This window comes from Egretta garzetta, unplaced genomic scaffold (assembly GCF_000687185.1).
Source record: "Egretta garzetta isolate BGI_Z169 unplaced genomic scaffold, ASM68718v1 scaffold313, whole genome shotgun sequence".
Classification (NCBI taxonomy): Eukaryota; Metazoa; Chordata; class Aves; order Pelecaniformes; family Ardeidae; genus Egretta; species Egretta garzetta.
Window position 1 is genome coordinate 1,034,982 of NW_009259063.1, and position 24,433 is coordinate 1,059,414.

The window sequence follows — 24,433 nt, forward strand, 5'->3', positions numbered from 1 at the left end:
AGGTGCCGCGGGGCCTTGCCGCCCCCCGGCCTGCTGTGGCCCCCTGCCCGGGAAACGAGCCTAAAGGCAGAGGTTGAAGGTCACGTGGTCCTCGGCTTCACATTACCGACGTCTCGTCGGAACAGTTACAGCCACGTATCCTCAGAAGTGAATCTAAGCCCGTGTCCTTACACCCAGGTAATAGACACTCGTCCACTCTGTTCCTGAGGCAGGTGCCTTTGGCTGGGTGCACTGGTGTTAAAAGGCTGATCCTTGGCAGAACAAACAGTGAGGCCTTGGCGTGCTTCAGCTAATGCAAGGTGTTGAGGCACCTGTAGTTGGTGGTGAACTGCAACGGTCGTGACTGCTGTTGAGAGCTGAAGGATGCCAGCCAAGGCTAAGCTCTACATTTCTGATGGAAACCTGCCCTGGGCATGGCTCTTCAGGCCCTCCAATCAAGACATTTTTAGAGTCATCAAGTTCTCTTTTGTTGATCATATCATCTAAAGTATTGGTGGTTTACTAAATTAAGAAAATATTATAAAACTTACCACTGCATTTCAGGTGGTGGTGGTTCATCTACAGTGTAATTTTGCTCCCAGTTGTCCATTGGAAAAAGTCTGGTTATTACACTAGCTTAATTCAAGCTGTTGCATGTTCAGCATACAGCAAAAAGGATGTCTCCAAACACTGAAGTTCATCAGTGTTCTGCTTCCCTAATTATGTCTATAATGACATTATATGTCCCTCCTAATCCATGCCTTAGTTGTATATTAGCTGTGGTAGGGCTACTGAGGATGTACTTTGGGTACATGCTGTGTCACACCAATACTGCGATTCATTTGCTGAGCAGTGGCATTGCTTACTGACACCTCTCTAAATCTGCTACCTTGTTATCCAGTGTCTTTTGCTTACCTTCCCCCCCCGCCCCCCTGCAGTGAGTCCCTCCTGTTATGGCTCTGTTGAGAGCCTCAGAATGTGAACTAAAAGCAGAGATGTCTAAGTGAGGTTGTAGAGAAACTGGAACAATAGCTGCAAGAGGTGTGAGCTGCCCTGTTCATATCAGTAAGGTGTTAACTCGGATACCTTGGTGTGGTAGTTTCTAATGTCATCATTGTTAACTGCTTCTTGGCTCACATACGAGAAAAAATAGGGAGAGTCACAGTTTAGTAAATTGTTAACTGTGACTGATGCTTCGTTTTATGGTCACAAAAGACAGAAATGTTCTCATGGGTTTGCCAGGGAGTAGGCAGTGAGTATCAAGGAGTCCTTTGAAGCTCAGAATGTAGAACCTGTGAATTAGGTTGTGATTTGTATGGGAGGAGTTTTTTGACAGCCACGGTTTGGGAAGGAACCGAGTCTGTGTCATTAGGTGATAAATACATATACAATACAATAAATAAATTGATAGATAAGTCCTGTGACAAAATTTCATGTTACAATCTTGTTTTATCCATCTTCAGAATGAATGTACCGTGGCTCAGCATTGAAGTTGATTTTTGTATGAAGCACGTCCAAAACTCTGTAGGGTCCTTTTTTCAGTAGTAGAGGTCATGGGTTATTAGAAAGCTCATTTTCTTTTTAATGTGCACTTGATTATAGCTGTCATTCTCAGGTGGTAATGTCTGGATCCCTAGTTGAAGAGTCACAAATGTGTAAAGAGGAAAGTAGAGTTATTGACAGTAGCTTAGATACACAATACAGGTTCTGCTACCTATCCTGGACGGTTTTGGGGGTCTTAAAAACAGAGGACTTGAAGGCCAGTTTAATAATTTTCCTAAGGTACTTAAAATGTCTGTTTCTTACTGTCACGTGGAAATTAAGTTGTTAAACACAGCAGCAGTATATCAGTGGAAGGGGAGAATTGGGCTTGCAGAATGGTTGTGTCTTGTTTCAGTGGCATGGGCAGTAAGACAGAGCTAGAAGAATATACTGAAAGGAATGAAATTATCGCTTCAAAAGATGGAAAGGTAAAATAATGGAAGATAAAGCAGTGTTGAATGTAAAGGGCAAAAATGTATCAATAAAAGGAAGAACAGTTTCAGCTTCTAATTAAACTTCTTTAGATAATATTTGTGATTAAGAAGAAGGACATGGAACTGTTGGAGCAGGCCCAGAGGAGGGCTACAAAAATGATCCAAGGCTGGAGCACCTCTCCTATGAGGACAGGCTGAGAGAGTTGGGCTTGTTCAGCCTGGAGAAGAGAAGGCTGCGGGGAGACCTGATTACAGCCTTTCAGTACTTAAAGGGGGCCTACAGGAAAGATGGGGGACAGAGTTTTTAATGAGGCCTGTTGAGATAGGACAAGGGGTAATTGTTTTAGACTAAAACAGAGTAAATTTAGACTTGATATAAGGAAAAAAATTTTTGAGGGTGGTGAAACACTGGGATGGGTTGCCTAGGGAGGTAGTGGATGCCCCATCCCTGGAAACATTCAAGACCAGGTTGGACGGGGCTCTGAGCAACCTTATCCAGTTAGTGGTGTCCCTGCTGACTGCAGGGGGGTTGGACTAGATGACCTCTAAAGGTCCCTTCCAACCCAGAACGTTTAGGTTGGAGAAGACCTTTAAGATCATCAAGTCCAACTGTTAACCTAACACTGCCATCCCACCACTAAACCATGTCCCTAAGCACCTCGTCTACCCTTCTTTTAAATACCTCCAGGGATAGGGCCTTGACACCTCCCTGGGCAGCCCATTCCAGAGCCTGACAACCCTTTCTGTGAAGAAATTTTTCCTAATGTTTAACCTAAACCTGCCCTCACGCAACTTCAGACCATTTCCCCCCATCCTGTCGTCTGTTACCAGGGAGAAGAGGCCGACCCCCACCTTGCTACAGCCTCCTTTCAGGTAGTTGTAGAGGGCGATCAGGTCTCCCCTCAGCCTCCTCTTCTCCGGACTAAACAACCGCAGTTCCCTCAGCCGCTCCTCCTAAGACTTGTGCTCCAGATCCTGCACCAGCTTTGTGGTTCTCCTCTGGACATGCTCCAGCAATGCAACATCTTTCTTACAGTGAGTGGCCCAAAACTGAACACAGTAGTGCGGCCTCACCAGCACCGAGTACAGGGGCACGATCACCTCCCTACTCCTGCTGGCCACACTATTCCTGATACAAGCCAGGATGCCATTGGCCTTCCTGGTCACCTGGGCACACTGCTGGCTCATGTTCAGCTGGCTGTCAGCCAGTACCCCCAGGTCTTTTTCTGTCAGGCAGCTTTCCAGCCACTCTTCCCTGAGCCTGTAGTGTTGCATGGGGTTGTTGTGACCAAAGTGCAGGACCCGGCACTTGGCCTTGTTGAACCTCATACAGTTGGTCTCTGCCCATCGATCCAGCCTGTCCAGGTCCCTCTGCAGAGCCCTCCTCCCCTCGAGCAGATCAACACTCCCACCCAGTTTGGTGTCATCTGCAAACTTGCTGAGGGCACACTCAATCCCCTCCTCCAGATCATTGATAAAGATACTAAACAAGACTGGCCCTAGAACTGAGCCCTGGGGGATACCACGTGTGACCGGCCGCCAACTGGATTTAGCTCCATTCACCATGACTCTCTGGGCTAGGCCATCCAGCCAGTTTTTAACCCAGTGAAGAGTACACCCATCTAGGCCATGAACCACCGTCTTCTCTAGGAGAATGCTATGGGAGACTGTGTCAAAGGCTTTGCTTGAGATTTCTTTGTTCTTTGATTCAGTATTTAAGTCCCCTCAAGAAGGGAGTTGAATGAGAATGACCTTTTTGATATTCCTAGTGTTTTTGACCTGTGTTGGGAACATGAAGGGAAAAGATAATTGTGATTTCCTGAAGTTTACACCACATTTTAGAGAACGGTTCTGGGAAAAGAACTAGAAATTGAAAGGTGTATTGGGTGCTCCAAAGAGTTTAATAGTACTGAGTGGTTTGAAGGGATTCTTTAGAGTTTAAAATTAGAATATTTACAATCCTTGTCTTAATGTAACCAAAAGGCTTTCAGCCTTCTCTTTGTGTCAGAACACCTCATGTTCTGCAGCTCTTGAAAACACTGGATGTGTTTTCATTATAGCCATGATGTTAGTTTCTAAGGTCTTCATTCATTTGTACTCTACATACTGATTGTTCATTAAATACATGGGTAAAGAAATCAAAGGTAGGCATTGTGTTTTCTTTTCTCTTAATCCTTACTTCCAGTTAAAAAAAAGTAGCAGGAAGAATGGTATTTGGTCCTGCTATTCAAAAGCCTTGCTCTTAATTTGTGTGTGGTGTTTGCTATTTGGAATGAAAGGTGTAAATTGTATCTTGAAAGGAGTGGTTAAAGAGCTAAATATTCAAGTCCTCAAGGAGTTTTGGGCAGATTTTTTTTAATGAAAATTTTATTTGTGGTTTACACTGTTTTTCTTTACACCTTATCACACAATTCTGAAAATTAGCCAAGAGGTGTATGTAGTGCTGTAGCCACTGATAAGCATTATTTGGTATGGTGGGAAATCTTAGGTGGTTAGCGTCTCCTCTCATAATAATTGGGGGGTTTCATTGGTTGTTAGATTTTCTTGCATCCCTTCATCCAGATGGTGGGTACTTTGCTCTTTTTATGTGGGTTTTACCTGTTACTCATCTCTTGTTTCTAATGCAAATTATTGCACAGTACTTGAGGTCAGTGCTTAGCTCTATTTTATGTGGTCTATTTGGTTTATATACTTCAGATAGCTCATGGTTTTTGCAGGACCTTTCTCTATTTCTTACTCCAGGTGGAAGTAAGCAGTAAATTCTTGGACAACATCCAATGTTAGTTAGAAGCAGCAGAGAAGAAACAGGGGTTGTACACTTGGGACCTGTTTCAGACAAGAGGTGCTGAAGAGTTTGGGTTTCACTTAAAAGATGTGGAGCCCTCTGTGCAGGAATCCAATTGTATCTGTGCTGTTAGTATATTTTTGCTGTCCCAGAAAAAAGCTAAAATGTGTATTTGGTTGCTGAAATACTGCTGTGTGGTGTCTTTGTTTAAGTGACAGAAAGTTGTGTTAAGGTTTTTAAATCGGTGAAGCATTCAGAAGCTTTACAATGTTGGAATTAAGGCTGTCCGTGCTACTTTACTCCCTGGCCAGTCCACAGCCCTGGTTATTCCTGACTTTGTGTTTTGTGCATTTTGCTGGAATCCTCACCTATAGTTGTCAGAGGGATTTGAGGTGGGCTGTTCCCCTTATAGGTAGCTCACACCGTAAGTTTTCCTAACTGGCAGGTCTGTCATACTCGAGCAATAGTTCAGGCTAGTTGTTAATGAACCTGCGTAATTTTCAGTAGTAAATATTAAGCCCTGATCTGTAATTAATTCTTCGGGTCCTGTAACTGGCTTTGCTGTGTGATCAAGAGTGTAAAAAAATCTCCTTGTGTCAAAAATCTTCACAAGCAACTTCAGGCTTGGCTTTACTTACTACTCACTGGCTGTATGAGCATTTGCAATCCACATGTAATTAACAAATAAGTGTTCTTTGTCAGGTGTGCTTTTCCTTTTCTTTCTAGATATTACAGACTTGCTGTAATATAGCCATTGTTCATTTTTAACAAACAGGCTTGTCAGTATTCTCATAATCCAGTACTGTCACATTGCAAGAATACGAGCCCCAAAGCAAAACGTAAGATAACAAATTCAGCCAGTGAAAAAGGTGAAAATTGACTTTGAGGTGATGATAGAATGGTGAGAAGTTAAAGCTTTGGAAATTTTCCCTGGTGTTGTCATCCCTGTACTCCATCTTAATTTAAAATTATGTCAGTATTAGATAGAAAGATCTAAAAATATGTAACTTTTTAAACACAAATAAATGTATTCATATACATTTAAAGAAAAAAAAGGTTGCTGTGTAGAGAAGCTGCACTGATCAGCCTCTTTTGCTTTTGTATCAGGGTTTCAGGATGTCACGTATGTTATTTCAATTGGATTATAACACTTCTGTCACTTCATGTTGTCCTTCTATACTGTAAAACCTCAGTAGAGAGCAAAGTACTTAAGACTCTAGTTCGTATGCAAACACCTATGTGCAAATGAAATTACCAAACTCAGTAGCATTTCATGTATGCATAAAGATGTTTGGTCCTGGTCCATCATCAGTCAGTTCACACTGGATGTTTTTGACTGATAAAATCCATTACATTTAACAAGATCCTGAATGCATTTGTGGGACCGAGGTTACAAAATGATATGCTGATATTTGTCACTTTGGCCCCACAAACCTCATGGCAGTAAGGGCACAGGAGCCCCCTCACAGGCTACACGATTGGGTACTTAAAGTATTAATTACATTGATACACAGAATTACAGTTGTAAGGAAAAAAACTTAGATTTTTAGAAACATATCGGTTTTTTCCTCCCACAACTTTAATGGGTCTGCCTCTAAATTGATTTATTCTGATGTGTGACATAGTGTTTTAGAATAGAGGTTTTAAGTAGTGGATATTATATTCAATTATACAGATTTTTTAAATAACCGTTTTTATGATACACACATGCGCAAATGAATTTGCATGAATTAATGTAACTAGTAACTTTAATACAAAATGGATAAGCTAGGCAGAATAAGGAGATGCAAATTTTGAGTTGAATGCATTCTTTTCCTGGAGAAGTGGTAAGCTGTAATTCTCTTTTCTCATTCAAAATACTGTTACAAGTACACTAAAATAAAACTGAAATGGTTTTTGAAAAAATTGAACCTCTAGAGCCAATAGTCTGATGAAAGGAATGTTTGCCAGTAAGCATGCAATTAACACCATGCTGCTACTTCTGTTATTAATAAAAGTGTACTTTTTCAATGTAATTAGCTCATAGACAAGTGTTTTAAAACAAAACTTTGGGATGAAACAAAGTATTTACAGCACAGAAATTATTTTTACTAAGTGATATGAAAGATAAGTGAATCCCCTAAATTAATGCACTTATGTAACTTAGCTAGAAACTTATTTTTCATTCTCCAGCCCATCTTACCTTTAATTGTTGTTTATAGTATAGATCCACATGTGAAAAAAAAAAAGAGAGAATAGCTGGTAAACTCAAGTTTAGTAGGCTCATCAGAGAGGAAGACAAGACCTTCCCTTCCAGGAAAAGAACTCCACTTCTTTTGAGTAGAGATTTTCTTTAATTGTGGTGTAAGTTAAAGAATGGGAATTCTGCATGTATGTTCCTGTTTTTCATCACTGTAATAAATATTGTTTCTGCTGCTGAAGTTTTTGTTAATACTTTTTTCAAGTTCTATATCTTAGCTTAAAAAAGAAAGGTTGTCTTAGAGATCTGTCCACTGACAACTGCTTATCTTTGATGGCAGCTGGTAGGAAAAAAGCAGTAAGGTGAACCGAGGCCCCAAAATAATGAAAACGATTGTTTTAAAATGTCTATATTTTGAACAGTGTTACATTTTTTAACTTGGATTCTTAAACGTTGACCAAACCTTGTACAGTATTTTTGCTAGTAAATAACAGAACTGATGTCTAAAAGTTGATATAACTGGGACTTCAAGAAAAATACGAGTTATAACAGTTGCTAGTGAAAATGTTAAAAACTTAATAAAACTTTCTCTGTTCTTCATAGATACCGTGGTTCTTACTGAAATAGCTATAATGTTTAAAGTACTACTTTGAGCTATTTTTTAAAATGTGCATAGGTAAACCGAACCAAGAAAATCCAAATTACAGAGCTTATAATGAGAAATGTGTGTTTCAAAAACTGTTACTGGAATCGGTTGGCTCACTTCCTCTTGGATGCAGAAGGTATGAGGCTTCTGCAAATATCTGTGTAGACAAGTTTTCAAGTTTTTCTCAACTTTTCTGAGTAATCTGTGTCCCTGCTACCTGAAGTCATGAGAGAGATGAAAGCAGAGCTGTAAAATACCAGCAGGACGTAGTGACAAAAGGGTGCAAAAGTCAGTTACCAACTGTGTTGAATGAAGAGGGGAGATGATACGACTTTTCTCAGGACACTTTTCTAGGAAAGTTTTTTGTCTTGGTATCCCCTTTTTGTGATAGTCTTCTAATTAATATGACAGGCTGCTAGTGTCCCTTTGGTTATTAGGACTGGAAAGCAGCTTTGTGTTTCATTCTTCTCCTGTCCTCTTAAAAGTCTGCTTGCCTACAACACAGGTCTACGCTCTGGTCCTCTTTTTGTCAAAGCCTTCCAGGATCCTGTGGTCAGAGGCTGGGAAGCCAGGAGAGTATTTGTCATCTGTTTTCCCAACTTCCATACCGAGTGAATTTGATGTGTATTCTGTGCTGTTCTAGTGGTTGTGACGCTCTCGTTCCTGTTGATGCATTTATTTTGTGATTTTTTTTTTTGGTCATTTTTACAAAAATAATGAAAACGGTTAAACAGAATAGCTGTGGTCCTTGGCCTTTCATGGTACAAAATAGCTTTTGCAGCTGAGGGTTTTGATCAACCACAGAAAACTATTACAATTGTAATCTTCTGCCCTACATATTGTATGCAACCAGAGAACCGTTTCAAGCATTGAGATTTGCCAAACCCTATGGTTTTTGTTTGTAAAAAGAAAAAAAAAAGTGTCTTAAATGTGTTCTTAGTGTTTTGCTGAATATGGAGATCTTCGAGTTCAGTAATCTCTCTCTCCTTCCTTTAATTCTTTACACTGGGCTGAGGTGGTACAGAAAACAATTTCTCTTTCACAGAGATACTCCCTTTTCTGTAGTTTTCTCCCCTTCTGTCTTTTTTTTTTTCTGGCAACTGCAATCTTATAACCTCTGTACCCATTCTTTATCCTCTCATCTGTTCCTCGTCCCCATGAGGCAGCATTTAGGAATGTGCTGATGTCTGTCTTCAGGAAACATTCAGTGGTTGCACCACACTGATTCCTTGGCTGTAGCCTCATTCACATTTTCAAGGAGCTAGTGACTTAGATGCTGTAACACCTGCAAGACTGCATTTGGTTTTAATTCTGGCTTAACTTCTGCATGTATTTTTACTAAGTATTTAGCTTTTACTGTTAATTGTATTTAGTCTGCTATTTGTAAGCTTTTACTTAATTAGCTTGTGTTCATCCAGCTGCCCCTTGCAATGTTTGATGGTACCAGTAAATTTCAAGGGAATGTAAGGCTAAGGTAAAGGTAGAATCTCAAAGTATTAAGTTGCGCTAACAAACATGCCAGAGTTTTGGCTGGCAGGTGGAGAAGGAAAAGCTGCTGCTAACATTTGCCTGGCCCTCTGGAAGCTGAGAGGTAGCGTGTTGGTTTTGGTTCTCTTTGCGGCCAAAGGCCGTGATCATCTCAAACAGCCTACCCAGAAAACCAGGCAAAGTGTGTGGAGGATGTGGGTGTGAGCTTTCAAATTGCAAAAGGCAAACTATAGGAAAACATATTTCTTGCTTGTCTGGGGATAATTTTATTGGTGTTTTGAAGGTGAAATAAAGCAGTAGTAGGTCTGTTGTAATGCAGGTTCTTCTGTAGGGACTAGTCTGCAGCAAATCTGGTACCTAGAGTAAGATTTATCTTTCTTAGTGCAGAATAGTGAACTTTGAAAAAGGGGCAAAAAATACTATTCTAGAAACTGTGATATAGTTCAAAAAAGACAAAAAGAATTAATGGTTTCACATCATGGCTGTCTTTGTTGTTTGATGAAGTCTTGCTTCTGAGGTGGTGTTTCTTTCAAGATTCTTGCCATATATGTTACTGCAGAGCTGATTAGGTTGGATTGATGATGATCTTGCAAGTACAAGGTCGGAATCAGAAATGCATGTAAATGTGTTATCTGGTACCTGTATCTATGCCTTATTTTTCTTTAATATTTTGTATAAAAGCTAGGGATACCAACTTCAGTAAAGTATTTTAAGATCATTGAAGAAAAATCACTGTATTTGTAATGCAATGGATAGTTTCAAATCAAAGAAGAATACTAAAAGACTAAGACGTTACGATTAAAACTCATTAAAAGTACTTCCCAAACTGAACATCTGCATTTGAGCTATTTTGAGAGATGGTTGCACCCGGATACATAAAACTACCTCCTAGACGTTACAAGATGATATAAATTGCTTGTGCTTTTCTTTTCATGGTTTAAAGACTGATACTTATCAACAAACTTGTTTATAAAAACTGTAGATGAGATTATAAGAGATTATAAGTGGTCTTTATTCTTGTTTCCTTTACAGCATTGAATAATTACCTTTGAATTACTGTTGTAGCTCTCTTCTAATTCTTTGTACTGGATGCTCCCCTGTGTCCTGATATGCCCTCTCCTTCCTGCATTTTCAGCCTCTGCAGGTTTGACAACATGGGACTAAAATGAGGGAGTTTGCCTGGAGCACAGCTCTGTCATGGTTCTGGTTGAGCTGATGTTAACACCAGTACAGCTACTTCTTGCTATCAGTCTTACGCCCTTTTCCTTTTGAATAATCAAACAGAAAATTGAGTGCTTAAGCTAAGATAAAACCCGAAAATCCTTTTTGACTGGTCTGGACTAACAGGGGGGACTTTTTTTTTTCCTTTTCTTCTTTTGAGGATGCCCTTGTCCTGTTTTCCTTCTAGCCTTCAGTTGTGTTCCTGTCTGCGTCTCCTCTTTGTCAGTAGTGGGTGGCTGATCCCTGCATTGGAGCCCTGTGGAGCTGTGGATGCTTCTAGCCACCTCTGCCAGTGGGGGAAGCCCAGCCGCCCTTTCAGGGCCTAAAGACTTCTGTGCTACCCTTTGCATTTCCATGTATGCTGGGGTAGATAGTGATGTGTAAAAGTTAAATGAAGTATTTATTAAAACTGATAAGTAGGACTAGTTACTCCAAAGTGTAAGAGAAGCACTTTTTTGCATGTATTTGAGTTAGTTTTCTGTATTGAACTGATAACTCACTGTGGGTTAAGTGCTTCATAGTGCTCATTTGATGGGGTGAATGAGGGCAATGGGGAGTATTAAAACTTCCTTTTTGGTGGTAGCTAGCAACCCACTTGCTTGTCTGTATGCACATTCATAGATCAGCTTAGTTTCGGCCTACTCCAAGCACCAGTATAACCAGTTTAAGAAAAAAACGGGGGAAGCTTAGGCTATAATTTGAGCCAGTGGTGCTCATGACAGTTCAATCTTCCTTCATGTCCTAATCTCTTGCAGCTCCCTCTCATGGCCCATTTATGCAGTTACATAGTGAACTGGATGAGAGAATTTATCTAAACCAAATTAACTTCCCCTTTCAGTTTGCCACAGGGCTGCAGAGCACATCCATGTGAGCACAGGGGAAAGAGCCTCACAGGGATCAGGAGAGGCAGGACTGCAGTAGCACCAGCTTGCTTTGACTGAAGTCATTCGAAGTAGAGCTGAGGCACGTAACCTGGTGGTTGCTGTTTCCTGCCATGTCATTCAGCGGAACTGATTTGTCCCGCTTTTTAAAAAACATTCATAAAAACTTATGACAGCTGTGTGTTGTCTGTAACCTAGGAAATGCTTGGTATAGTAATTGTACTGATACTCTGCAGAAAGTTAAAATGAAGGATATTTAATTGTAATTATTTTATCTGTGTCATGAAAATCAGACCATAGAAGCAAATTAAGTTGTGAGCTATTTGTGGTTTGCATTTTTGTTGTATTTACAGAAGACACTTTGTTTTCTTTCTTCTGCTATAGACCAACTAAGAAGTTTTTGGGGAGAAAGATAAATCTTTAGTTCGGATTCTGTATATTGCTCATTGTAATCCTCTGTTTCGTTACCTGATTCCCCTAGTAATATCACAGAGTCAATACTGTGTAACCTCGTAATGTAACCTCATAGCATTAGTAAACTTCAAAACGTGATGAGTTAGAGATGACTAGAGAAATGTTAGTCTCTGTTGCCTTTTGATCTAGAAGTAACTGCAGATGCTCTGAAAAATAGATAGTGTTTGAAAGCGGTAGGTAACTTAAATTCTGCTTCTTTCCTTAATTTCAATTCATCACACTTCTAATTTATTTCATCTAAATTTTTTATAAGCAATTTTAAAATTAAATTATTGTCACTCAAAATGGCAGTGTATCTGACAGTAGAGTTTTCATAATGTGAGCATCATAGCTGATGCTATTCTGAAGCATAATACCAACATGAAAGGGTGAATAAGTAGTGTGTTTGAGGAGGAAAACCAGGTATTTGATATAATTCTGTTGGACTATATAATGTTCTGAAGAAATATCTTTTAAAGGGTTTTTAACTCAGAAGCTAAGAAGTAAAAAGCTGTGCTAGATAAATTCTCATCCCTTTGTTTTAAAGAAAGTGGATTTGGAAATGCAGTATTTTTTTCCTAAACGGTCTGTGTTCTTTAACTATTCAAAGTTGCTAGCTGTATTCAGAGTTCTGAATTCTGTTTTGAGACAGCTGAAAGCAAACTGCAACTGTACTTTTAAGTGCAGAATTCAGACGGCAGCATTTGTTCTTGTTAAGTTGAATTTCTTAATGAAGAAACTCCTAGATCCTCCGCTTAAGAGGCTGCCTAAGGTTTTTTTAAAGAACTGAAGTCTTCGTGAAGCAATACAAATTTCAGGTTGTGCTCTAATGTGTGCTTTATTTCTCAACTTTGACAGTAAGTAAAAAAGCCAATTTGTGCAGATAATGTACATAGAAAAATACTAGTATCCTGAAATAAAAGTAGTTCTCAACCTTTGTGCAGTCTGTATGCAGACCTTCTGTTTAGTAAGGCAGAAATTAGAATGTGCTGCCAGAATTTTCTACATTATTTTTGGTTCATTGTGCACATTGAGCACAACAGAAATATTCAGGGTGATGCTCATGTTTGTATCTGATCAGTTTTAAACATCTTTTGGTCTGTGTGGTCCTTCCATGGTACTTTCTGCTGCTAGTTTGTGACAGTTTTAGTATACTAGCATATGTTATATAAACAACGCTGTGTTATTTCAGTAGATTGACTTTCCCTGATGTGTAGATAAAAAAACGGTTTTTCCTTCTTTTTTCCCCCCTCTGTTACAGAAAATTCTAAGCTGAGACATGTAGAAAAAGATGTTTTGATTCCACAAATAATGAGAGAGCGAGCCAAGGAGCTGTGTTCAGATAAAGTGCAAGGTAAGAGTCAAGTTTTCATTGGGGGATCGGATGTATTCACTTTTGTGCCCTGAATATAATGCTTGGTTTTGAAGTCAAGTAGTCAGAGAATGAATATGTATGATCTACATCTTATCTGTTCAATGTGAAACCAATAGTAAAGTGTATAAATCTACTGTGTTGGCTTTGGTTGCTTGGTGATATGGACTGTTTTCCAAAATGACTTGTTCTCAAGGGCTGTGGAATTCAGTGTGATATAAAACTTTCCACATCTCGGTCTAGACTATGTGATGACAGAGCAACGCAGGAGTTACTATATTCCTGTACGTAGTATTTCATACTTAAATAAATGGAATTGCCTCATGTGAGCCTTTGGTTAGGGCCTCCTTCATTATGATAAATGTATTTAAATATTTCCAACTAACTGCATCCTTTCCCTGCCACAATATTTTAATGATGTGTGCACATAAACACACTCATGTTATTAGACAGATGTTGAAATAGGATGATGCAGTCCACTTTGCATATTTTGATTTTCTTTTGAAGAGTACTGGACAGTAACTCTTCAGAGTTGGGTATCACCACTTCTTCTGACACCCAACTGTTCATATATTCCTGGAAGAAATCTGGAACTTTCTGAAGTACCAGAAAGAGCTACTTATGCACAGGTTAGCCGAGAATGTTGCTGTAAGAATGGAAAAAACAAGGTAGTCCACGGAATTATTCTATATTAGTGGCACGCTTTCAGTGGAGGTCACCTGCCTCTTGTCAAACAGATCTGTGCTCTCTGAACTTTTTTGATTGTGCACCCCATCAGTAAAAATTCCGTGAGTGCACAATCCCAATATATGTATATTTACCACATTTATGGTACCACAGTACCAGTATATCGTGTACATTATAAAACACAAAAATAGAAATTTAAAAAGATGAGATGAAGATTAAATAAACAGTACTTTAAAATAATTTTTATGTTTATCTTCCTTGATGTCAGTCATTTCTTCCAAACTAATTGGAAGGCATTGCCTGTTTATATTTTTAACAGATAGGTTCAAAAACCACTGGAATTCTCATTTGGAAGATTTTTTAATAGGTTAGAAAATTCTGTTTCTGTCCTTTTAAAGTGTACAGATACGAGAGGTTTTTAAAGGTGACAAATCACATTGTGTTCAGCAACAAAACCAAAAAAAAAAATAATCACATAATGATGGAAACATTTCCAAACATCCGTTTTCAAAATGCTGTCTCCATAGTATGAGTTTCTTTTGAAAAGCAGTTACTGTGTCACTCTTTGTTAAAACGTCACCTTTACCTTGAAGGGACACATTAAGGGTGTTTATTTTTTGGAAGTATCTGCTAGGTAGCAAACTACTCACAGCCACCTGTCATCGCTGAAAAGGTCAGCAAATTTGTCTTTTTGTAAAAGAAAAATGTGTAAAGTTTGACAACTCTTTCAAGCACTTTGCCGCAAGCTAGCCAGGAAACCTCTGTGTCCTGCAAGAGATTTTCATGGTCCCTCCCCATCTCATTACAAAGTCTGCTAAAGATGCTACTATTCAAAGGGCTTGTTTTTATAAAGTTAGCACATCGATGTCATCCTGCAGCACTTGGTGTGCTCCTGGCTCCGCCTTCTTTGCTGCAATAGCTTGCCTATAAGTGACGCAGAGGAGGAGTTCCATGTGCAGTGCTACCTCTGTAACCTTTCTCTGGAATCCCTTTTTTATCCCAGTCACAGCAGCCACTCTATCAGTGGTTACACTTGCACAGTTTATCCATAAAACATTGTTTTTTATTGAAGAAGCCATTTCCCATTGAGAACATATCTTCTGTGGTGCATCTCTCCTTTAGTGGCTCTCACACACAAAAAAAAAGTTCTTCAAATACCATAAGGTGAGAGAAGTTAGAAACATCTGTACTTTCATCCAGCTGTACAGCAAACCTCCCACACTGTGTAACTTGCTCTAATACTTGGTTCTTCAAATCTTCAGCAGTGCCTTCTATGCATCTTCCAACAGTATTTACTGATGGAGTGCATTTCAGTTAGTTGCCATACTGTTTTGTGTGTATTTTTACCATGGCAGGAAGAACAATTGTTTCCCCAATGGCATGTGGCTTTTTGTCTTTCACTGTTAGCTAAGAAACTTCAAAGGAGGCTTCTATACATTTATCACTATGTTTAGAGTCAAGCCTAGTTAAAGTGGACCAGCATATTTTCAAGCAGCTGTTTTTAGGGGTTCCCCAAAAGACATAAAGGAATGCTGTTACAATAATTTTGAGATGAGTAAGTGGGAAAAGAGTTGGGAATATCTGCCAAAGTGGCATCACATGGCAGGTAACTTCCAGTGCTGCCAGAAGGACTTAATATACCTTTTTTTTCATTTGAATGATAGCTCAATCATTTTTACTTTGAACTCTATACCTGTTGGGGAAAAAAATGAATAGGAAAAGCAATTACAGTGATGTGGGTCATTGAAAGAGAATATGAGTTAAAAATATTTTGAGAGCATGGTATTTGTATAATTGTCTTTGGGGGTAAACCAAAGGAGGGTGTGTGTGTTTGTTTTTCTCTTCCGAACTTTCTCTGTGTAAGGTGAGGACTTTGGTTTCAGCATCTTTTCTGTGGCAGCAACCAATATTGGAGATTATTGAGCTGTGAACTGTGGACCATTAGCTTGCAGCTTCTCCATGTTTTTGCCTCCATGAATTTTAAAGCAAAATGCAGGGTTTGGGGTTTTTTTTGTGTTAGGCAAAGCTGTGATTTTTTTCTTCTTTGTCCTGAGTAGTGTTCAGTTGTGTATCTTTAGGAGAATGAGGTTTGTGGATGCATCTGTCTCCCCCTCATTCCTCTTGTCACCTGTAAGCCAGCTTTGATCAAATTGTGTGGAAGTTAGAGGTAGAAACTGAATATTTCTGATGCAATTTTTATGATTAACTAGACAAACAAACCCCACCTTCATATCCCTATAAAAAAAAAAAAAAGTGGTAGCATCAGTTCATCTGTTTTGTTTTACACCTTTTAGTCTTGGGGTGGGGGGAGGGGGGAGGAGACCAAACCATGGGAAATGAAGCTTAAGCAGTTTTGTGAACAGGAGAATTTATCATCTCTTAAATCCATTGTGAAATTATTCCTGGAATAAATTTGTCTTGTTAGTACAGAGGGATAGGTGTTAATCAGAGTAAATAGGCTATGGTTTTTATGCTGTAAACAATTATAAACTATGAACATAAGCTGTGTAATTAAGTAATCAAAACTCCTGCGATCCAGTTTGTGTGCTACAGAGTGCACACATGTGCACGAAATGGTGCTGTTTACACTAAGTGGCATAGCTACTCATTTAACTTGCTCTCAGTGTAGGATTTCTCTGCTTTGTGTTAATTTTGTTTGAACAACTCCTATTAAAATACCTTTGTTTCATTTTGTCTTTAGGAAATTGTGGTAAATGCATTGATAATATTGGAAACAAAGCTATTCTACAAGTATGAGCTTTTTACAATTTACTTGGTCACGCTAGGTTCATATCTGTCCCTATGGGGAGCCCCTATACTTTCAATAGTGCTCTGCGTGAGCACGGGGGTCCATCTGTATACAGTCCGTTACCTTAGCCTGCAGCTATACCACCTAGAGCTGTGTGCTTATCAGAGCTAATAATGCAAGTAGTGACAGCCTGTCCAGCACGTGTTCAAGAGCTATCCAGGGAAAAGAAACCCTAAGGGTTAAAAAATAAATAAAAAATGAAGGTTTTGTTAACTCAAGAGGTGATCCTGCTACTCAAGCATGGTTAAATAGGTGACCCATTGCTGTGCTCGGGTGTTAGCATACCAGAGTAGCTTGGAGGTGAAATAAGCATGAAAATGTGTCCATCTGATAATTTTTAAGAATGATTACATATTGTGTCTGGTTGTATTTCATTTTACTTCGGTTATTTAAATTTACCTTGAAGTCTTTTCAGATTGTTCTGGTATAGTTCTTGTGTGTGCTGTATGTTTCTCAAGAATTTAGTACATCTTACTTGCAGAATAATTTCTGTGTGTTTAAGATTTCCAGGCACTTTTTCAGTGAAAGTGGATGCATTTGTGATTTTGTTAAGAGGGTAAACATGCTTTCTGCAAAAGACTAGTCAATTTTCCATGACTATTTGTAAATAATGCTTTACTGTGTTAATATCCATGCATTGGAGGTATGTGAAATTGGGCTATTACAGGAGTATCAAAAGTGTCGTAAAAACCAAGCAAATAAAGAACCCCAACAACTTTATCTTACAGGAACTTTTCACTGTATTTGTACAAACTGTAGTGTGAGTTTGTCCAAAATAATACTAAATCTATGTATTTCTGTATCAGTGTGTCCTTGGTTTATAAAATTACGTGCTTTCAAACTGAAGTAGCTAAAAGGAGCGTTTATTTGCCATTGCGTCATCCATTGCTTTTATGAAATAATTTCTTAAGCAAACTTTTTCTTTAAAATGGTCAAGTTTTTGGCTTTAATTTCCAGCGATAAAGTTTGCACTCGACTAAACTTCTTTAAAGCAAAATCATAGCAAATTTCAGGAACCTGAAGTTAGCGTTTTTCATCAGAAGGGTTATCTTTAGCTTGTCAAGACTTTTGTAGTTTCATCTGGTCATGCTGTGCTTTCCATGACTCCTCTATGCTCTTAAACAAGAGACATGCACTAAAATCCTGCAAGAGCTTTTGTTGATCTTGATCATACCTACAGAAATGTTTGTTCCATTTCTTAAGAGCACTTCTGCTGTTCAGAGTTACAGATTCTGAAATTTTTAACTTGGTGGGTTTAGGTATAGGAAAACCATTGAGGGCAGAAATACACAAACAGTAGTACTTTAAGGATTGTACACTCAGTTCAATTTGATTTTGGGTTACCTGGCTTGGAAAATAAAAACAGAAACAGCTGACTAACTGATAGGTTGTGGGTTTGGACTCTGGAGAAGTCATCTTAAGTTGAGATCCCAAAAAGAAAGTACAGGATCATTGAGTCAGTCATGAGACCATAATTTGGTATTAGATTTGTTGTACGTGTTTAGTCTCTTTGTTGTATTATAAAGCAATTCTCCCCACTTTCCAAAGCTCCACAGTAATTTTTTTGCTGGGAGAAAAGCAATCTTGTCCCACAGACGCAGGGGTTTAGTTCTAAACTTTTTCTAAATTTTGTAGTCTGCTATTGGTACATGGTCTGGGTTTGGGCCTTTAAAGGTCACCAAGAGTGACTTGTAGATGTCTTCTGTAATTGTGAGTCATTTGTAAGGGTCCTCGGTTCACGTAGGAAACTGAGCTGTGCGCTTTCCAGGGTGAATACAGGGATAGATAGTTCAAATCAGCCTGGTTTTGCCATTAGGAAGACAGCGAAGTAAGGGAAACAATGTGGGTGATTGAAGACCTGATCCTGCCTGTGACTCTGCAAATAACGTGTCCATTTCTCATTTGAAGCTTGTTGTGGGAAATAACCATTTGGCCAAGATGACAAGTTGTTCTGTTGCCTTTTTTTTTTTTTTTTTTTTTTTCTCTAAAGAAGGGGAGACAAAAGGGGGATGATTCCACCTGTGCTGAGTTGAGGACCTTCCCTGGATCAACTGCTATGTTGGATCTCTTGTCTGTAGGAAGCGTGTAATCAGGGCAACTGGATTTTCATTGCTGAAAAAACTCTTTGAGATACTTAGCAAGGCTTTAAAAATGGTTTGGAAAGCGTGGCTGGAAAAGGACATTTCCAAGCAGCCGCCCTCCTCCCATTCTCCAGTTTCCCCATTAGCCCTCTCCTCCTCAGGGCTCATGTTGATACTTAGTGAAAATGATGGGATGCAACACTACTGCAGGCTTCTCTACTGTAGAGCATGACCAGTGTCAACCAGAGTTTTGATAATGTGCAGTTACTCAACAGTCCTGTCACTGACATTATCTCTGTCCCCGTAGGGGCCACCTGCTCTAGACCATGACCCTTACACCTGACACATCAAGCCCCATAAAACCAAAGAAATTTCTCATTGAACTACATGTGATGTTGCACTTTTAATTGCCCAAGCACATCTTTAGATAATCCTTCTTCAAAAAAAGTCTTGTTATGTATAATTTCTTACCAGAAATGCAGATAATGAAATTTGTGAACTACATAGCAAATTTCAGCTTGATGTTACTGAGTGGTATTACTCACTTTCCTTTGTATTGCAGGCCAAGTTCTGTTAACTGATGCAAACCCTTGCTAAATGCTGGGGGAGGATTAACCTGTTGGTTCTACAGTCACGGTTCTGAGGTTGACACTGGCAGATGCTAAGACTGATAGTAGTGGGAAATTACATGGCAACTCACATTTAAAAATTTTGAGTCTTATTTTCTTGAAGCAAATTAAAACTAAAATAGCCATTTATAACTGAACTTTGCTCATCTGCTTTGCCTCACTGTGGAAATATAGTCCTTACAATTTTTTTCTAAATTTGTGTATTTTAGGAGCATCTAGGAATACAGTGACCTTCTGATTGGCCAAAGCAAAAAGATCAAGTAACTGATAAAAATCAGTGAATCAACATGACACCTCCTGGTAATTTTTTTTTTTTTAATTGAGCTGCTATGACCAGAAATTACTTAGATGTTCTTGTGTACATATTGTTCAGAGCTTGATGGAAAGCCTGAGAGGTTACATGGAAGGAATCACAGATTTTGTAACTGGAATAGCCCTCTTTTATGAGAGTGAAAAAAGAAGGCTGCCTTATCACCTGCAAGTTCATTTTCCTGAGAGAAAGGTTCATACAATTTGAGAGCATAGATTCTATCCAGCAACAAAACTGCAGGTGGAGAAGGGGAGAAGAATGTTATCCTCTTTTGCTGTATTTATTAGCTGAATATTGAAGTACATTGTAGTCATACTGTGTGTGACCCTGTGACCCTATATGAAGCTATTGATATTACTGCTGTACATATTGTGCAGATGTCAGTTGCTTAAATTATTTCAGATATTTTGATAGTGTACAGCTATACGTAGTACTGGTAATAAATTGCTAGGTATTTTTCCCTGCTTAGGGTTTCTCAGGAGTAAGATGCTGAATTTTTATATGATGTTTGTGCACAATAGCTTTTATTTTGGAAAAATGATTCAGCTCTATATATTTCCAATGAAAATTTGCTCTCATCACATTTAACTATGTGAATTAATACAATCTCTAGAGGGATTATGGTATATTGAGCTTTGCTTCAACAAACTGGGCAGAGAGAACAGCTATATGTAAATTACAATTTGAAGAAATGAGATCCTAGATCTCATGGTCTTTTTTTTTAATGATACAGCATTAACTACTCAGCTAATTTAGGGGATTTTATAGAAAAGAAATATGAGGGCATATTGTGTTGCTCGGTGATGGAAATTTAAGCATTCTAACTAGTGTTAGGACTTTGAAGAAAATGTTCAGGGAGGGAACTTACCCTGTTTGGTTTGGCTTTTTTTTTCTTCCCCCTTCCATGTCATTTCAACCCAGCTGATGACAAGAAATGGGTCAGACTGCTAGCTTTACCACTGCAACTTAGTTGTGTGGCGTTTTTTATTTTTTTTTATTAGGGAATGGAACAGCTTTTACAGGGACAAAGAGAAATGAAATCACTTTCAATGAAAGAAAGAGGCCTCATTATAGCCACCAACAGCAGTTATTGACAGCTACACTTCCTATTAACAAGGAGCATTTAAGAGTTTGGCTGTTGGATCTTTGGACTTGATCTAATTTGCTAGCATTAATTAGTTTCTTTTGAGCACAGACACTTGGTGCTCACAGCTATAGATTTGGAGGACTAATTAGGACAGAAAATTGAACAGAATGGGGTAAGGCATTAACCTTCAACCATTACCAGCTGGGGCTCTGATAAAGACCACAGAGTCCAAATGCTCCTATTCATGCAAAGAGTACTCTAATGAATATCAATTTCAGCCAGGTTGCCGTATCCTACAAGCACTGTCTTAATTTTGATTCTCTTACCTGGTAGAGATTTTTATGTATTAGTGATATTGGTAGTTCAGAGCTCATAGATGATAGCCTTGATAGGTTACCTGTGTTTTGTCCAGTCTTTCAATTTGGTTTTCTCCAGAGATTTTACTGGTTCCCAGTTAAGATCCTGAATTTCAAATTGGTTTCCCTGTCCATCATAAATATATTTAGATAGCATAAATTAATTATATCATGTTAACAAATTCTGGTTTAAATTGAAGAGGCCTGCATGGTTTGGGATTATTGTCGTACATGGGAGTAATATCCATGACAAGAGCACTGACCTAGCAAACTGCTGAAGATGGAACAACAGGATTGCTTCTTTTGCAGCTTTTTTGATGAGATACAGGTATTATTTTGTGGTTAAGTTGGTGATCCAGTTTTTGGAGGAAAACTGTTCTTCCAGACTGTAGATTGAGAGTGTAACATCTGCAGAATGGAAGTACTTTAACAGTGTATAAAGAAAGGAGAAAAACAATTGTATTTGTCTTTTTGTAGCGTTTCTTGGATCACTGGAAGTGTTGGACTTGAAATTAAGATCCACATCCTCTTCAATCCGTTGTTTCTACCCTTTAATTGTATCACTGCTTCCTGACAATCTCCCCATCAAATCTGGATCCTTGCTTCTCTCTTCATGTGACTTCTGTACCTGGAAATTGCTTGCCCAGTGATGAGAAAAGTGTCAAGTCTCTTCTTCAACATAGTTTCTTAAAACTTGTTTCTTTCAGGACTGGTACTAGCATTAATGTATATCCTGTGACTTTTGAAGAATTGAATCTGTCTGGGTTATGTCTAGTGTTTAGCTCTTTTGAATCCAAGATTGCCTTTTGTGTGCTCTAATTATTTCCATTTCTCCACTGGTAAACTCAATACTGCTAGGTTGAATAGCTGGTTCCACTTCTTAGGGTCCTGGTGAGGTTAGTTTGTTGCAAGCTGTAAAAATAGAGAAATACGAACTTGCCTGTAGCTACTGATCTTAAGGTATTTTGTGGTATTTAGATCAGTCTTTAGAGAAACACTTTCGCTGGCTGACTGTGAGGTGAGTGTCCATAGGGCAGCAGTCAGTGGGTAGGGGAAACACCATCAAGTTACCCTCCCAACAAAAGGGGGAGGCTAAGGTAGTTATTGTCGCAGCCTCTTACCAAGACCAGGTTTGTATGTTTACCTAGATGCTGTATACAGTATTTGCTGATTCTCATAATTTTCTTTCTCACTTGACATGTTTTGATTCTTCTGTGTCAGTCACTCTTACTGCCAGCAGTTGAGGGCATACTTGGGATTCTGTAGGGTTTTTTGGTATCCATTCGATGGTGGTGATAACCAACAGATACAGTAGCTTATGTATGAGAGGATTGCAGTATGACATGACACATACTATAGCTGCACATAGCAATGCATTGTTAATGGCAGTGCATGTGACTCAAGGTAACTGTTATTTTAACTGCATGTCCTTAAAGATGTATTAAGTAGTTGCTTTGCAGTTTTGGCTTATAAACCCCTCTTAGATACTACATTCAACAGTAACACAGTTAGCGCTTTGTGTAAATAAATCTAATACTTTTAAGAGGTCATGCTATATTCCCTTTGCATATGTATAAATATTTATATTGTATATGAATTATGAATACTACCCTGGGGTTGCTTTCACACAGAAAATAGGTTATTTTTCAACTGTTGAAGTCAGAATGTGTTGTGTAGATACCATTAGGTTCAGTAGTGGAAAAATAGAACTTAGTTTGGTCAAAATAGCTACTTGTGTATTCAGAAATATAGTAAATAGTGAGCTTTCAGATAGCCTACAAGCGGAGTATTGACCTTGAAAAGAACGCACAATATTCAGGGTAAAGTAATAGGGAAAAAATTCTGTCCACCATTCTTTAGAAAACGCATGAAGTTGGCGCTTGTCTTTGCCAAAGAAAATTGCTCATCCAAATCACAAAAATTGAAATGAAGTATTAATTCCAGTTTAACTAAACAGGAATCAGAATAATAGTTGTGGGTTCATCTAATAGGCTTTGATTTTATGAGGCAGTGCATTGTGAGAGTTGTGGGTTTGATCTCCACCATTTCCTGTAGACTGGAGAGCTGTATCTGATGTATATATCATTGCATGGAACATTGAGTCAGCAGAGCCAGTCAAAAAAAAGGTCTGGAAACGCAGGCCTTATCAGGCAATGCAAGTTAAAGTGGCAAGCAGTTCGGCAAACACATGCACTTAAAACAAGATGTGGTGATCTGAGTGTTCTTCATGGTTTTTGGTGTTCTGGAAACATCAGAGTGTGTTTAATGAAATCTCGAATTTTCATCCTGTTTTGGGATGACAACATTTTAAACTTCTTTTTCCTTGTGGAACGGTAATTCTAAAGATTGTGTGAATTGTCCTTCCGGCACTTACTCTTTGCTACAGAAGGTAATGGATCCTGTGGCAACGACACTGGCAATGAACAACTTTTTAAAGTAGAAACAATGTTGTCTGTTGCTAAGTAAAACCACATTTGTGTGCGTTATTTTTCAGGTCCTTTTAATACTGGCAACAAAAAATAATGCCACCCTTTCCAAACCCCAAATGTAGTTTTATTGCTATTGTAGTTGTTTTCCAATAGTTGTCTCTGTGTTGCTGCATACAAAAAGAGTAGAAAGATCTGTGCTCTAAAGGGTGCTCTACTTACAGGTCTGATGCTTGAGAAGGGAGTAAAGGTTACAGTAATAAAAGGTCATAAAACACTTGTGCTCTGTTGTCATCCCTCTGAATTTTATTTTTAACATTTTATTTTATTGTTAATCCTCAAAAATAAGAAGAAAGGAACCTTGCAGAAAAGCGCTCCTGGAACATGCGCTGCCTGAGATCAGGATAGCTTTACATGAAGTGTAAGCATATGACAGAAGGTGAGAAATATTTTGCATGAGGAATTAAGAGCTGTAGAACTGGTCAGAAGATGTGAAAGGGGATGGACAAGGAATACAAGAGCTGTACAGAGCATTGGAATTATGGATCAGGCTTTACTTTTATGATAAGGGAGCAAGAAAAACAGTTCAGCTGCTGTATTCTAGATTTGAGAGGGATACTAGTAAATGATTTGAAGATAATCATGTAAGGGATGGAAGGTAATCATTCTGATGGGATAATGAGTAGGAAAGGAACATAGATTAGGAATTTTAAAGAAAATAGTGTAGAAGAGCAGTGCATGAAAATTTCCCTTGGATGGGGTGAACAGATTCCCTCTTGATATTCAATGTATTGGGAAGGAGTTGACATAGTTGTAGGGAATTTTGAACTTTAATTATGGTATTAAGGGGTCTGCCTTCTTACCTATTTCCTAAACTGAGTTTTAAGAAAGGTTTCTTTAAGTCTGAAATGCCTTTTTTCACTTCTAGTAGTCAAGTTCAGGATTTCCTTGCATGCATTTTATCACATAAAATATCTTACACTTTATAGCCTTCTTTCTTCCTGTCTGTGATCCAGAATCTCTCAAGGAAGGGTTCTAGTTATTCTTCTTCCCCCCTCCCCCCCCCCC

The 24,433-nt window shown here is 38.7% G+C and overlaps 1 protein-coding gene across 5 annotated transcripts in view; it reads left to right on the forward strand.

Annotated features, from left to right (window-relative positions):
- Nucleotides 1-6: 6 nt before the first annotated feature.
- CMC1 (C-X9-C motif containing 1) overlaps nucleotides 7-24,433 on the forward strand; it is a 59,289-nt gene continuing 34,862 nt past the window's right edge. For 4 of the 5 annotated variants that reach the window (XR_004841500.1, XR_004841498.1, XR_004841499.1 and 1 more), the window contains exons 1-2: nucleotides 7-177; nucleotides 12,870-12,962. Coding sequence is in view for 2 of the 5 variants with exons in the window: in XM_035890708.1 (XP_035746601.1) it covers nucleotides 12,920-12,962 (43 nt within the window). In the remaining 3 variants the exon portion in view is untranslated. Of the gene's footprint in view, nucleotides 178-12,869; nucleotides 12,963-19,395; nucleotides 19,487-24,433 lie in introns of those variants that run through there. The other variant, XM_035890710.1, reaches the window with a different exon arrangement.